Genomic DNA, 15824 nt, shown 5'->3' on the forward strand with positions numbered 1-15824 from the left:
ACCTAATTAAAACCCTAGTTATCCCTTTCAATGATATAATTTTGTATTACCTTTTTGAAGGGTTGGATTACCCATGCATTACTTAAGTTGGGTCCCATTGTTAGGTTCATTCACTTTAAGTTTTGACCCCACACCCTATTCATTTTAATCATTTATGCATTTACCCTTATATTTTCCCTAAGTCCATTTTTAGTGGGACCCGGTGGTGGTGACGTAGCATTGGATAGGTGTCAATTTTTTGGGAGATCTCAATGGATTGAAGGAAGAAATGTCTCAAAGGCCTGCGATCAATCATGACCATTGATCTGGAAGCCCGTCAATGCTTGTCGTATTCTTGCTTTTTGAAGTTGCGTGAAGGATAGCCAAAGCAAGAAAGTGAGTGTTCAACATGTGGACGTAGTGGGACTAGATTCAGGCGTGGGCTACACAAGGAATGTGTCAAAGAAAGTTGACAAAGTGGCATGTTCTACTTGGTCAAAGGTGTCGACTATGACAAAAGAGCTTCAGTTATATAGAAACTGTAAGATCTTGTTAGATCAATGGCTATTACATTCTCGCTTTTCAAAGATGCATGAAGGATATTTAAAGAGAGAAAGCAACAAGATGACACATGTCCTAAGGGCCAAAATAACAAGAGTTAGTAGATCGCAGGTTCACATGGTTAAGCCAAGAGCAATGATTTTGAGTTGTGAAACTGCGAAGAGCTTTTGGCAGTTAAAAGAAATGACCATCGCATCATCACAAGGGTTTAATTTGAAGTGAAAGTTAAGTTGTGAATGTGTGAAAGAGTAATCAAGACAATTAGGGTCTGAGCAGTCGCAACATCACATAGAGTTAAGGCTAACCTAAGATCAGAGTAGCAAAGTAGTGGAATACTTTGATCACATCTTCGTAGGGTTAAAACTGAAATTAAGATTTGAGGTTACAAGACCATGAACAAAGAGAATGTTATAGTTAAGGGCTAAGTGCAATATCACAAGGTTTCATCTACAATTAAGGTCTTCAATTGTGAAGCAATGAACAAGAGCGAGCGCATCATCGTAGGCTTGACATGGCAGTTAGAAAAATGGATGATCTAGCATAGCGCTTCACATATGAAAGACCATGTGGTGGGGTTGACCATTGACTCGATGACACAACTAACTTGGCGCTATTGTAGACACTATCAAAGGCAACTCATTGATGGCGAACAAATCCTTTGATCGCCTGCAACCATCTTTTGGTGTTCTCGATGCCTAATAAATGTAAATTTCATTCTACTACAACCATGGTTATCCATCTACCAATTAGAGCAGTTATGGCCGCCATTCTTGTCTCTTCAGGGCCTAAGTTTACATGTAAAAATTTAGCTTTTTTGCATATGGACGTGCATTCGATCAAATCTTCCTTGGATTAGTAGTTAGTGTTCTTTGCAACTTGAAGACAATGGTTGAGTTTAGGGTTTCAGTTGAAGTATTCTCAGTTATGCCTTAGCTACAAAGGCAAATTTTGTAACTCTTTCAAGGGTCGGTCTCTTCTCTAATTCTATATTAGATGTATTGCATACTCTATTATTGTAATTCCCTTTGCTTCTAAGTGAATGTATTTCTCTGTTGTACCTCTTTCTTCCATTAATACATGTGCAAAACCTTCTCATCTTCTATTAATGTATCACTTTTGTTCTTCAAGTTGTATGTTGTATCCATTTTTCCTTTGAATGATATAGAGTGAAGTTCCTTCCTTATAATATCCTATTGGTTTCAGATCTACCTGTGGTTGTTGAGTTAAAGCAAAGATTGAATCTATGTATTTTGGGATTATATTGATGAACTATGCAGTTCTAGGCATAGATTAGATCGAATGTACTATTTGGTGTATCACCCTTCTAGATTAGACTAGGTAGTTTGATTTCATGCATTTCCTTCTCCCTTTTCCTTCAAAGAAGTAGTTAGGTGCATCTTGATAGTAAGGAAGTCAACCTTCTCTGGAGTTCAAGTCCTACAACTTGGAGATTATTTCCATGTTTCAGAAGGTTTCCTTTAGGTCAAACTTAGGCAAGGGTGCAAACTTTTGTGACAACAATAATCAGTATGGTTATAATGTTGAGATTTTGGAATAACATAATATAGTGTTCAGTGACATGTCTCTAGGTTTACCACCAAATAGAGGATTCTAATATAAAGTTGGAACCAATCTCCAAGGCTATTTTGATATCCTTTACCACTACCAAGAGATATACAAAGAATACATAGATAAAGATAGGCCATTTTAGACCTAATTTAGACCCATTCAAACAAAATATACCATGACACATAGATATGTCATTCTCAATATCGATGAATTCATTGATGAGTTGCTTGGATTAATATATTTATGAAAGACTGATCCAAGATGAGTATATCATTAGATCCATGTCCTTGATGGGGATGTGCACACATAAGTTTCTACTACTACCTTGGGTATATCGAGTTCTTATTCCTTCCATTTGAGTTCACAAATTCCACAATCACATTTTGATTTTCCACAAGTTAGGCATTTAACAATCAATTGAGAAAATTCATCTTGGTATTCTTTGATGATATATTGATAGATGATAAAACACAAGAAGGTCATCTAAGGCACTTGGATATAATAATTGGAATGCCATAACAACAAAACTTTTTTGGTAAGGAATGTAATTGTGTAATTGGGTAAAACAAATCTTATACCTAGGCTATGTCATTATAACCCAATGAATTTAAGTAGATCAATAAAAGTTTGAAGCCATCTATGATTAGTCAATTCCCACCAAGTTGATACAATTGAGAGGCTTCTTTTACATTTGTTGCTACTACTAAACATTGTTATAAGGCTTTCATAACTGAAAATACTCTTAATTGGCATGACCAATAAATGAGCATTCTCATTGATTGCCCAAGTTCATGAAGTTTTTTAAAAGTTTGAAAATGTGAGTAGTTCATGTCTTATACTTACTAAGGGAAATGACCCACTAGCCGCCCAGGCTAACTTTGCACACCTACAATTCCTAATTCATATATCAAAATCTGTCCTTTTTTTGGCAAACCTTCGTAGGTGAGTGAATAACTTAAAGCTAACCTTTCAACTTTCCCGCTTTACAAAACTCTTTGCAGTACTTGCAGAGTGTGAGGTGGTCTAAAAGTGCCATTTTAAAATATTCACCCAAAACCTGCCACTTAGATATTCACTCACCCAAAAAACTGTACCTACCACTTAGATCCACCAATATTCACTCACCCAAATAATTATACTTTTTGCACAAATGGACCAATCAGCAACCAAGAAAACTAAAAAATGAACAAAAACGAATGACTAGTGGTGTTTATGGTGATTTGTTTTGGCATGTTTGTACGCAAGTATCAAGAGTTTTTTTAGGTAGTAATAGGGGGGAAAAGGTGATGGTTAACGTGGTGGCATTGTGTACATGGGTAGCAACTAGCTCGTTTCCCTATTATAAATTTCTCACAATCATTTATTGAATGAGATGCGTCACTAGTTTGATCACAACCTAAAATTTCAAATAAACATTAATATTATTTTCCATCTCAAAGTCACCCATATAATATATTCAATTCATTTAAATTTCATATTTGAATTTGTTTTTGGTTATGTCAGCTCCACTCAATCTCATTATCTCAAAATTTTATCCCATTTTTATTTAATTAGTTAATAATAGTAGGAGAAGGTTATCGTCTTATCTTTTTAACATTTAACGCATTTGATTCCTATTACAGTAGGATTTTGACTGTTGTATACCATCCCCTTTAAAAGTCTTCCTAAGATGATGTGGTTAGGTAGCACAGCAATTACATCAAATCTAGGTAGTGAAATAATTCCAAGTCCTTTCTGAACAATAGATCCTCAGAGTAGACCGATCAATACGTTAGGTCGAAGGTCGTGACCGGCCGGTTCGGTGCACGACTGAATTCGAGTAAATCAGCTACTCCCTGTGACCAAACCGCTAGCAGCCAAGCATATGTTCTGTTTGCCGTCCTATATTATGCAATCCTACGCAACTACCATTATTCTCTAGATTTGTTAAACCTTCCGCATTGTCTGTGTTGTTCCGTTGAATTTGAATTTCGTCGAGGTTAGTCGATCCGATAGTTTCTGGGATCGATTCATGCTTTTCTGGGGTCGGGCTTAAGACAATCTTTCGTTTTTAAGTTTCCTTTTGGAGCTGCGTAGGGGCGGGTGTGCTAAAATTTTCTCTGTAAGAAGTATATTTGTCCCGGCTTTGAATTTTAAGTGTAACAATGGGATTCGAAAAGATCAAGGTTGCGAACCCAATCGTCGAGATGGACGGTGAGTATCAGATTGAATCATTTCAGTGTTAGTGGTGGGGAGATGGAATTTTACCATGTGAAATATTTATGTTTCTTGTTTCTGTAACTGGAATTTGATTCACTACGGTATCTTCGTTGGGATTGGTAATTTTGTTTATTTGTCAGATATTTCATGGTTTTGGTTCAGTTTTTTGATCCTCCGTGTTGCGATCTTCTGTTTTTGTTCTTACAGGTGATGAGATGACTAGGGTTATTTGGACGATGATCAAGGAAAAGGTAAGTTTTCTAATTAATTTTATGTTTTTGATTAATTTGTATTTATCGATTAAGAGTTTGATCGGATTATGCTCTATTTTACTTCAAGTTTCTCTGATTATTGGCTGTATAAGTATTCGGTTGTATATACACGGTGACCTGGCGTCTCATGAATTTTGACTGCGAATAGTTGTCCAGTCTCATGCATGCGTGGATGCCATATATTTAATCTTGTCTTAATTCAACTTCAAAATATGCATTCACCTGTTTTTGGGTTGTTAGTCTACTAGTTTTGCAGTCTGAGCTATTTCTAATTTTTTTCGTTTAATTTAGTCTTCTATATATAGTTTGACGAGGCAATAGATTGGTAGACTCTCTTCTTTTCTTAATCTTGTTCATATTGAACTTTTAAAAATATTCACCTGGGTTTTGGGTTTTAAATATGTCAATAGTATAATGTAGATTGTACGAGCTTGTTCTTATTCAGCTTTCCACTTATCCCTATGTTGGGCTACAAGGGGTTCTTATATTGTCCCTAATCTGTGTGTTTTTCAGCTTATTTTTCCATTTGTAGAGCTGGATATCAAGTATTTTGATCTGGGTCTTCCACACCGTGATGCTACAGATGACAAGGTTACAGTTGAAAGTGCAGAAGCTACCCTGAAGTAAGCTCACTTTCAATTGAATATATTTTAAAATTTCTCTGTACTTGTGTTTTTTGAATCACTGAGTGTTTGGATTTAAGGAACATTTTACGCAGATTTGTGATGATTTAGTTTGTAGAAGAAAATGCAATCAAGATTAATGTTATTGCGAGTCAGGATAATGCAGTATTTTTTGCTGACCTAGTCTTATTGGCTTCTGTTGTACTATTGGCTTTATCTGTTGTTTATTTTCTGTTTCAAAGCTTTCTGAATTTTGTCACAGATAAAGCTTTCGGTTCATTGAGACCCTTACTGTAATCTACAGTTGAAAAACTTGTCAATTGCATTGTGGTTCGAGAAAATGCAGTATTTTTTTGGGAACCAATTGACTTATTGGGTTCTGATCTACGATTGGCTTTAACTGATGTTTATTTTCTGCTTTAAAGTTTTGCAAATACTAGAAGGTTGTTTTGGTCATTTAGTCCTTTGCTACAATTAACTGTCTAAACTTTTAATATTGGTCTTCTGTGCAATCGGCTGAAATGAAGGAAACTTGAACATCATATCAGCCAACATGATTTTCTTACAATGTTCATTTATCTTCAGTCTCACCCGAAAAACTAGTTGTGCCCATAGTTTACTTTGGCTTATAGATCCACTTTTATGTTATAGAGAACATTCAACATACGCAAGATGCCAATAAAGAGATGAATTCTAGAATCAGGTCGAGACATTGTAAATGTATAGAGGAACTGTTTGGTTGGTTAAGATTGGTCAGTTTTCATTTTTAGGGCCTATGCTTCAGGATGGTATCTCCAGATCAATTCTTGTAGATAGGCATAAGTTTGAGTGCAGTGTCTATTTTCGGTGTCATCTAAAAATGAGTAATGGAAGTAGTTCATGGGATGTATATATGTTTTTGAAAAGTCACTATCAAAGTTGGGTAACAGGAAAATAACATATCGATATCTTATATATAGTAAATATTAAAAATGAGCAAATTTGTGAAAGCCAAAAATGTTAATGAAAAGTGAAGTATACTAATACAAATGATCAAACTATTCAATATGAATCATTGTTGGAAAACTCGACAAAGCCAAAAACTCGCCAAGGTCTAAAAATAAAATTCAGGAAAAACTTGGCCAGACTTGGGAACTTAAAAAGTTGTGTAAGTTTAATTAGAAATGCATTTTTTTTTGCAAAATTTAATGAGAGGATGCATCCAATGAGTAATATATGAGAACACAAAAGAAACAAGCTTAATCTAGATATATTTAGACATAAAGTGGATAGAAAATTGTATTCTCGTGAGGAATGTTGATGTCTGGAAGCAAAATAGTAAATAATTTTGTAAGACTAAAAGTAAATAATCATTGCAATTATATCTTCATCTTCCCATCTCTACTAAAAACTAAGGGAGAGTTAGAACTAGAGGGTCAAGTCCTAGAAGTCTGCATTGCCATGCATGTGCCCCCTCGCTCGGTATGTTTGACTTAGTCTGTGGGTCATCCTTCATCCTAGATGTAGCTCTGCCTCTAGCTTCTCCTAGCACTAGCATTGACTACACTTCCAACTCAATGTCATCTAGTGTGAAACCAAATTTATTCCCCTCCTCCATAGCCTGCCTCTCCAAATCATAGGTGTCATCCTCCTCAAAAAGCACCTCAAATCCATTTCAAATCGATAGAAATCAGTTTGCAAGTGTTGGGAAGACTATTCTCCCCCTCTCAGCAAAATAAAAGTTAAGAAATGAGAAAGTAAATTAGTTTGGGCCATGTTTTGACTTTAAGTGTTATTACAAAACTATGGCTGAGTTTTTCACTAAAACTCGCTGAGTACTTGGCGAGTTTTTGCAAAAAAAAATTGGCGAGTTTTTGGTGCCAGTAAAAGTCATAAAAACTCGCGAAGTGATATAACTCGGCCAGTTTCTGCAACTCGGAGAGTACTCTGCCAGTAGTACATCTATGATATGAATAACTAAATCCACTTGACTAAAGAAAACAAATTATTTTTCTTGATGTATTAGAGCTTAAAAAATGATAACATCACCTTTAAATCTCAAATGTATAACAGCCTCCCTGCCCTGGCCATAGAATGTAAAAGGATCAAAATAATCAAGTCAACATTTTGATACTTAGTCTTGTTTGTGTAAGAGCTACTTAGGACTGTACAGACTATAGAAGATACTTCACCTGTTTCAAGCCTTCAGGATTCACTCCCAGTCCTGTCATTTACATATCTTCCGAGGGAGCATTTTATTTGTGAATTTGTATTTATTTATCTCAGCTCTTTTCATTGATAAGTAAGAGGATTTAATCTTTATTCTATGTTCCTTTTGCAGATACAATGTAGCTATAAAATGTGCGACTATCACACCAGGTCTAGCTCTAAGTTACTTGCAATTGAATATGAGATGAATTTTGTAAAATCTGCCCTCCCAGTGCTTAATACATTTAAGTCTTACTTTCTAAAGTATCTATATAATCTGACAGATGAAGCTAGGGTCAAGGAGTTTGGACTGAAGGCTATGTGGAAGAGTCCTAACGGGACTATTCGTAACATTTTGAATGGTAAGAAAACTATTTTCAAGTTCTGTTTTCATTGAAAACAAATATATCTATCAAATTAACATTGTAGGAGAGACAAATCCTGAAGGATGTGTATCGTCTTGTAGGTACTGTGTTCAGGGAACCCATTTTATGTAAGAATGTTCCTCGGCTTGTTCCAGGTAATAAATTAGTTGGGGCTTGAAGGGAGCCTTAGTTTTTGCTTATGTTTTACAACATATAAATTGATTTTGCATTGCTTATGTCTTCTGGCGGCAGGGTGGACTAAACCTATATGCATTGGACGCCATGCATTTGGTGACCAATATAGAGCAACCGATGCAGTAATTAAGGGATCTGGCAAGCTCAAAATGGTTTTTGGTAATGATTAAATGATTTCACCCATAAATTTTGCTTCTTGTTTTTTGAACTCCACTTCTAAGGATACTTGAATTATTTCCATATCTGACAACTTGTGAACACATTGAATTTTAATTGTATTGTCTTTCAGCTTAGTGAATATCAGTGTGCTTTCACTGTCAGAGATCGGAAAACATATATTTTTTGTTTCATTAGTATTCTTTGTAGCATGCAACAGTGATTTCTGTCAATTGATGCAGTTCCAGAGAACGGAGGTGAAACTACAGAGTTGGAGGTATATGACTTTAAAGGAGATGGAGGAATAGCATTAGCTATGTACAATACTGATGAGGTATGTAGTCCTCTCTTTTACAACAAATATAATTTCCTGTTCTAAATTCTAATTGAGCAAATCTCAAATATTCCTTTCTGAGATATTATTTCTGTGCAGTCTATTCGTGCATTTGCTGATGCATCAATGGCAACAGCTTATGAGAAGAAATGGCCACTTTACCTGAGTACTAAAAACACAATTTTAAAAAAATATGATGGAAGGTATGTTTTCAAATCAATACAAGGATTGATGACCTTATTTTTACCTTTTTCTCTAACACACCTTACTTCCCATGTTATCATTCTTTATGATTCTCTAGATTAAGGATCCTCATATTCTCGGAGATTCTTTTTACATGTGACTTAAATTGGTAGGTTTAAAGATATCTTCCAGGAGGTATATGAGGCCAGTTGGAAAGCTAAATATGACGCAGCAGGAATCTGGTTGGTTTTGTTCCTTGGCACAATAATATGAAGATTGCAATGTTGATTATCTTGATTCTGTCAGGCACACAATAACTCTTTACAATGATTGATTCATGAACAGGTATGAGCATAGGCTTATTGATGACATGGTAGCCTATGCTTTGAAGAGTGATGGTGCCTATGTTTGGGCATGCAAAAATTATGATGGTGATGTGCAGAGTGATTTCCTTGCACAGGGTTAGTAGTGCAAAATACTAATTTTCATTGAATCTGGCTTTGAACTGATCATGAGATCTAATCTTTTACATATATCTATTGTTTTTGTAAGGAAGGAAACATGATTACTTTCTTTAGAAGCAAACCTGACTGGATTTTCTGTTTTCAGGATTTGGATCTCTTGGTCTGATGACGTCTGTCCTGGTGAGATTGTAATCCACTTTACTATTATATATAACTTGGTTCAATTGCCTATTTTTTTGGTGTATATGTTTTTTTACAGGTAAATCATTTTTAAACACGGGATTATTTAGTAGTGTTTATGTTATTTGTCTGCAAACATGCACACATTCATCATATTCTATACTCTCATCCTTATTCATACTTTAAGTTGGTTTAGATTTGGTTCATGAGCTGTATGCTCTAATTAAATATTTTGCTGAATTAAGCTCAAGTTTCATATCCTGTACTTAGGGGTATTGCCTATCATTTGTCATGGCGTTCATTTCCGAGCAAGCTTTTCTGCATGTACACACCATGACATCTTTACATGGACATTATGTGTTGCCACTTTTATCCATTTGTGGAACTGCATGCATTCTGTGTATTCTGTCTGCCAGATGTGTCCATGATTCTGTGTATTTTTGTAGCTGTGAAGAGCTTATATTTCAAAAGTGAAACTTTCAGAGGTTTTTAATATTTATTGTTTTGATTGAATATAAACGTGCACAATGGCATAGCTCAAGTTGGGCTCATGATTCATGTATTTCAGTTTTAAGAGGACCTGTTCTGGGTTGTTAGCCAAGATCCAAAATCCTCCATATCTGAGTTTATTGTCTCATCATTTTTCAAAATTTCAAATCTTAATCTTCTACAGGGCCAGGAGATTCCTAACAATGCAGAACATGTATTTTGTTAGAAGACTAAAAATGTTCTGGTCCATCACTAAAATTTGGATGCAGTTTTAATTCTGTCTGTTTTCATAAGTCTAATTGCATTGCCAGTTTGTTGAAGTTTCCCAAATTTAATGTCTAGATATAGAATATTATCAGTTGTTTGCAACCATTATCCCTGTGGGACTTGTAGAATAATTTGAAACTAGTAAATCCATTCTTCGCAAATCATTCCTGATTTTAGTTATTTCACAGGTTTGCCCTGATGGAAAGACTATTGAGGCTGAAGCAGCTCATGGTACAGTAACTCGGCATTTCCGTGTTCATCAAAAGGGAGGTGAAACTAGCACAAACAGCATAGCTTCTATCTTTGCATGGACACGTGGGCTTGCACACAGGTATGGGCACCTGGTTTAGAAGTTCAATGATTGATGTGTGATCCACATTCTATTTATGGCTTTGACCAACATCTACATGATAGTGTATCCACTAACTTCTTTCAGATATGACAAGCATTCATCCTAAGAATGCTCTAGATTCACGTCCAGTATCTTCGCTGTGTTTAATTGCTTTTACTGCTTTTACGGCAGGGCAAAACTAGATGAAAATCCAAGACTACTTGAATTTTCAGAGAAGCTAGAAGCTGCCTGTGTAGGAACTGTTGAGACAGGGAAAATGACAAAGGATCTGGCACTTATCATTCATGGATCTAAGTACGCCTGCATTTCATGTTTTATGATTTTCTATTGTAAAATTCCAGCCATTTGAAAATTAATGTTTTGTTGGAAATATTTAATGCAGGCTGTCAAGGGACAAATACCTTAACACTGAAGAATTTATTGATGCTGTTGCAGATGACCTGAAAGAAAGACTTTCTGCCAAACCAAAGTTGTAACTCTTGTGCTCTTTTGGTAGATTTTGACTGAAATCTGAACAATATCCATGAAGTTTTAGAAATCTAGGAAAACTGAGGATCTGTTTGTGGGAAAGTGTTTGATCATATAAAAAATACATTCTCAAAGAGAAAGGAGAAATAAATAACCAGCAACAAACTGGGATCTACTTCAGTAGTGATTCAATATTTAATACATAATTTTCCTAGTTCTTTAAGGCATAATAAATCTGGAATAATGGTTGAATTTTAGTTATTAATTTACTGGATTAGAACTTCATCTTTTTATGAGGAAATTTTGAAGCTGGCTCCAAGAAAAAGAAAGTATTTAAAGTATGCAAAACTTTGGAGGATGAAATAAAACACGTCTTTGTTGAACTCTTCAGTTACAGAACACAAACTAAGTTACTATTTATTGGCATCTTATTAAGAACTTTTTAATGTGCAACTTCTAACTGACATGTCCACCTACCATGCAGGAGTGCTTAAGGCTTTGAACTGCGTGGCGATTTTGAGTCTACAAGAGTTGTTTGGAGGACTAGGAAATATTTTCACTCACATGTTAGGGCAACTATGTAATAAAGCCCAGTAGACAATGTCAATGTTTTGATTTTTGTCCCTGTTAAAAGGCAAACAGTGTCCTATGTGTTTCCATTTTTCAATTTTCTTACTCTTGCAATTGTGGTTGTCTATATATGCTATTTCATGGGATGCAATCCTCTTAATAGCTAGCTATACTAAAGGTAAAATTGCTAGACAGTAGTCTCAGGAGTGGTTATATGAGGATACAGATAAACCCCGTGAGATTGATTTAATTTGACTTAAAGCAGAGTCCTAGCTTCAAAATCTATAGGAGCATTCAAGTCAGACTTAACATCAGCCAGTACAGAAAATAAAACATCACGGTTGGCATTTATCGCTCTAATAAGGAGCAACGACTCGCTGATGTTGGGCACTTGGAAAGTAGTTGCTAGCTATATATGTTTCTTTAATCTTAGAACTTTTAATTTTCCCTTTTATCTCTTTTTATGTGTTATGAATGCCATTGGCTGATTTAATTATGTTTTGTTTATAACAATAAACAAAAATGTTTTCAATAGAATTTTGGTGCATTTTATTAGTTTGCTGTCTAAAATAGTCTCATTAGCACGCTCGTTGAGAGTTGTTTTTGTTTAAAATCAGGTGCCTGCTTTTCTATTTGTTTTCATACTCATGCAACGTGATACACTTTCAATTGGATAAAGTTGTGTCAGTCATTTTCCATGTAAGCCTTATATTATGTTTACTGCATACCACAAACATAGACTGGTACAAATCAGGTCCACGGACAAGAGATTCTGCTTCTGATGGAAAATTGGATGGGAGGCTGCAATATAATAAACAGTGTTATCTACCAGCTATCTATAAACAATGTAGCAGAACAATTACTATGTAATCTGAGTTGAGTTCGTTAGTGTAACTAATAGCTATTTGTATAATGGACATTGCCTATTGCATATGGTACATGCTGCACATGGAGGCTGCAATAAAATAAACAGTGTTATCTACCAGCTATCTATAAACAATGTAGCAGAACAATTACTATATAATCTGAGTTGAGTTCGTTAGTGTAACTAATAGCTATTTGTATAATGGACATTGCCTATTGCATATGGTACATGCTGCACATTGTATCCGTGATTGATGCAGTGTTCTATCCTTAAATGTCTTCATGTCCACCAAGGATACATTCATCTGCCTCTTGACGTACCTGTTCTACATCATCATTAAGGACGATATCCTTCATGTCTGTTCTTTGATCTTAGCCTTTATTACCTGCGTATTGATAGCTGTCAAAATGTTTGCTTGCTCTTGCTTCCACAAAGACAGACTCGTTTTTTTCTGGTTAAATAAGTTACCCTTAAGTGCTATGCTATATGGTGAAACTGCTCGATGGTTATCATACCATTTACATCTCTCGAAATAACATATGCAAGCCCTGCTATAACTACTTACTGCCACTTCTCCAAAAGTTGTAATTATTTATAAATAAAAACATTTTGTCAAATCCGTATCCAACAAATATATTTATTACAGTATGGTGGGGAGTCTGGAAAAGTTGATGGGCATCCATCAATGCATAGTGTTGATATAACAAAAGCTTAGTGGAATCAATGCATAATGTTGATATAACAAAAGCTAAGTGGAGTTTATTGATCTTGGTTGATAGCATGGATTTAGGAAAAAGCAGGTGCGATTGGCACGAGGGGATCAGAGAAGGGAGTGAATCTGTTTCCTTTCACTCCCTCCATGACTTGATCCACATCACAGTAAGCTTGACCAACTAATTGTGGTGGACAACATCACAAGGCCTAATAGCACGCACCACTTGGGCCTTCATGCTTTTGAGAAAAGGTAGAGGCATGTAAATTGACGGGGCAATTTGAGTTCATCCCTTGGTGAGGGAAATATGATTGTCAAAAGAGGCCTAGAATGACAAGCAATGGTTATGTATAGTTAATGGTCCATGCACGTTGTTGCTAGGGGGTAGACAATGACCACTCATTTTGTAACTAGATTGGTTCAAGCTCTCATATTCTCTTCACTTGTTTAATCACAATTGCTGGTTGCAGTTGTGGGCACGGATCTTTTTATATGGATTTGTTACCGTACAGCGGCAAGAAAACAGGCAAATTAATGATTATTAAGAGGAAATGCATGCGTTTCACCTTGTACATATCCATGGATGGTTGTGGAAGGCCTTACGCCTTGACTTTGTTATGGTTATGTCTAGGGCATCTTTTGGTTACTGTAGAGTACAAGCTTTGTATGATTTGGAAAATGACTTCAAGCAAGCATATGTATGATTTGGAAAATGACTTCAAGCATAATCATATGTAATTGTATGGGTATTCTTAAGATTCTCGGCATTATGTGCTATAATTTAATGTGGTCACTTGGAGATTCCTTCCTATTAGATTGTTTCTCTTCTTTTTGAGGCTCATGAGGTGAGTGGGTGGTAAACTAGCAATCACATCTTGGTGTGCATTGGGTATGCTAGAGGTTTGGTAGGTCAATGAAGAATTTTTTTGATATTTTATTTTATACAAATCTATGTTGTACACGAGGCAAATTGGTAGGCCATTTTAGCAATTGATGTTTTAAAACATGTTTGACAAAGTTGTGAACATAGAAGTAATAGGTTCAAATTGACCATGAATCTACGTAGGAAGATATGAGCTTTGATCAAAACAAAATCTTCGAATTGTGAAGATAATTAGGCTTAATCATTGACAATCAATGAGGGAGAGATAAGAATTGAAAGATAAGTGATAAAGGGGGGAAGTGTATAGTGTGGTAAGGAGATAGATATAGAGTGGAAGATTGTATTGGAAGAGGGTAGAGCACAATAAATTTAATTGTAATATTAATTATATAAAAGATATAACATGGTAGAGTTAATTATTCAAGGCATGTCAAAGAATAGTTCATTTCAATGGTTGAACGATTCGTTGCGTATTTTAAATCACATCAGATTGATATCATCTTACCTAAAATTTAGATTTGGAATCCAAAATTTATTTTATTATGTAAAGTAAAATAGAAATTCAAAGTCTCATTTCCATGATAGGTATAATTTTAATAAGACACAAGTAATTTGATGAAATGATTTTTTTATAACTACAAAGGATTTATCAAATTTGTTTCTATATAATACATTTGCTAGTTTTCTCAATTTGTAAATTTAGAAATTATTTTCAAGCATTTGATTGGTCAAATTTGATTGAGCCTTACATATGGAATTCTCTATGTTCCATCACTGTTTAGTATTTGGTGAAATGATAATACTTTTTTTTATATAATTACTAAGGATCTATTAACTTTGTATCAATTATGATTTTTAAAATTATTATTCTATAAGCTCTTTTTCTTTACAAAATATTATAATAAAATTAAAAATATATTATATATAATATGATAGTATTATATATTTATTCCTATTCATATTTGTAAGTTATTTATTTATAATTTAATTATACATTAAAAAATATTTTTGTTCAAAAGATATTATGGAAAATATCAATTAGTCCAAGACTAAGGTTTCAATCTGTTACCAATAATTTTTTAAAATTTTATTTATTACAATAGTTAAAATATAATAATAATAATAATAATGAAAGTATTAATATGTTTAATACTAGTCATAATAATAATTATTTTGAACTATTGCTTTTACTAAAGGCACGTGTTTAGCCATTAACATAATTATTGCTTCAACTAAAGGCAAATGCTTAGCCACTAATTGACACTTGTTTCTAATTAAACTTGACACATTTTAAAATGAATGATATCAAATTTTTATATCTATAATTTAATAAACAATATTTTTTTCTAAATAGGTTTTTGAATTAATATTTGGGATCACACTCCATGTTCCCTCATATGATACTTGAGAGCTAAGAGGCAAAAAATAACTAGTTGTAGACTAAGCCCAAACTAAAATTCAGAAAGGAGAGATGACACAACATTTAGGTTCAAAGCAAAGTGATGTCCAAAGATTGATAAAAAGGAAAAATAGGGAAGGTCAATTGCTACCTACCAAGACCATTTTAAACTATGTACAAAATATAGAATCACAAGATATGTAAAATAATTGTGTATTAAAAACTTCTTAATGTATAGGTAGATATTTATAGAATTAATTAGTATATATATTTATATATTTAATCCAATACCTCATAAATAAAGGTCTTAATAATAAGCAAAAACTTTTAATTAAAAACTTACTAACTAAATTAATATAATAGATACTTTTAAAAATAACAACTAAACAAGAGACGCATTGCGTCATAGTTCTTGCCTAATGCATAATGGTTGTAGAGGTGTAGATGAGTCAGAATAAGGTTAAATAGTTCTAAATTAACATTGTGAATGCATTAATTTTTTTCTAGAAATGCATTTGTGATTTGATAGGATGGCTCATATTTTGTTGTTAA

General features: G+C 34.2%; 1 protein-coding gene across 2 annotated transcripts; it reads left to right on the forward strand.

Moving 5' to 3' along the window:
• Positions 1–4021: 4021 nt before the first annotated feature.
• On the forward strand, positions 4022–11871 carry LOC149568779 (isocitrate dehydrogenase [NADP]). 2 transcript variants are annotated; one of them, XM_089821673.1, is made up of 16 exons: positions 4022–4302; positions 4516–4559; positions 5094–5203; positions 7524–7561; positions 7675–7752; positions 7857–7910; positions 8008–8109; positions 8349–8440; positions 8540–8643; positions 8797–8865; positions 8969–9084; positions 9233–9267; positions 10212–10354; positions 10547–10669; positions 10758–10867; positions 11328–11871. In XM_089821673.1, the coding sequence occupies exons 1-15, from the start codon at positions 4254–4256 to the stop codon at positions 10849–10851; spliced, it is 1251 nt and encodes a 416-aa protein (XP_089677799.1). In that variant the 5' UTR covers positions 4022–4253; the 3' UTR covers positions 10852–10867; positions 11328–11871. The 2 variants fall into 2 exon arrangements, with proteins under 2 accessions (XP_089677799.1, XP_089677798.1); XM_089821672.1 differs by having other exon boundaries at positions 10758–10844.
• Positions 11872–15824: the final 3953 nt, after the last annotated feature.

This window comes from Cupressus sempervirens, chromosome 3, assembly GCF_028749045.1.
Source record: "Cupressus sempervirens isolate cs-2001-9-10 chromosome 3, ASM2874904v1, whole genome shotgun sequence".
Classification (NCBI taxonomy): Eukaryota; Viridiplantae; Streptophyta; class Pinopsida; order Cupressales; family Cupressaceae; genus Cupressus; species Cupressus sempervirens.

Coding starts and splice junctions, on each gene's coding strand:
- LOC149568779 (XM_089821672.1), top strand. CDS start 4,254: ATGGGATTCGAAAAGATCAAGGTTGCGAACCCAATCGTCGAGATGGAC. Junction 4,560..5,093: donor GGACGATGATCAAGGAAAAG/GTAAGTTTTCTA, acceptor TGTGTTTTTCAG/CTTATTTTTCCATTTGTAGA. Junction 8,441..8,539: donor CTATGTACAATACTGATGAG/GTATGTAGTCCT, acceptor ATTTCTGTGCAG/TCTATTCGTGCATTTGCTGA.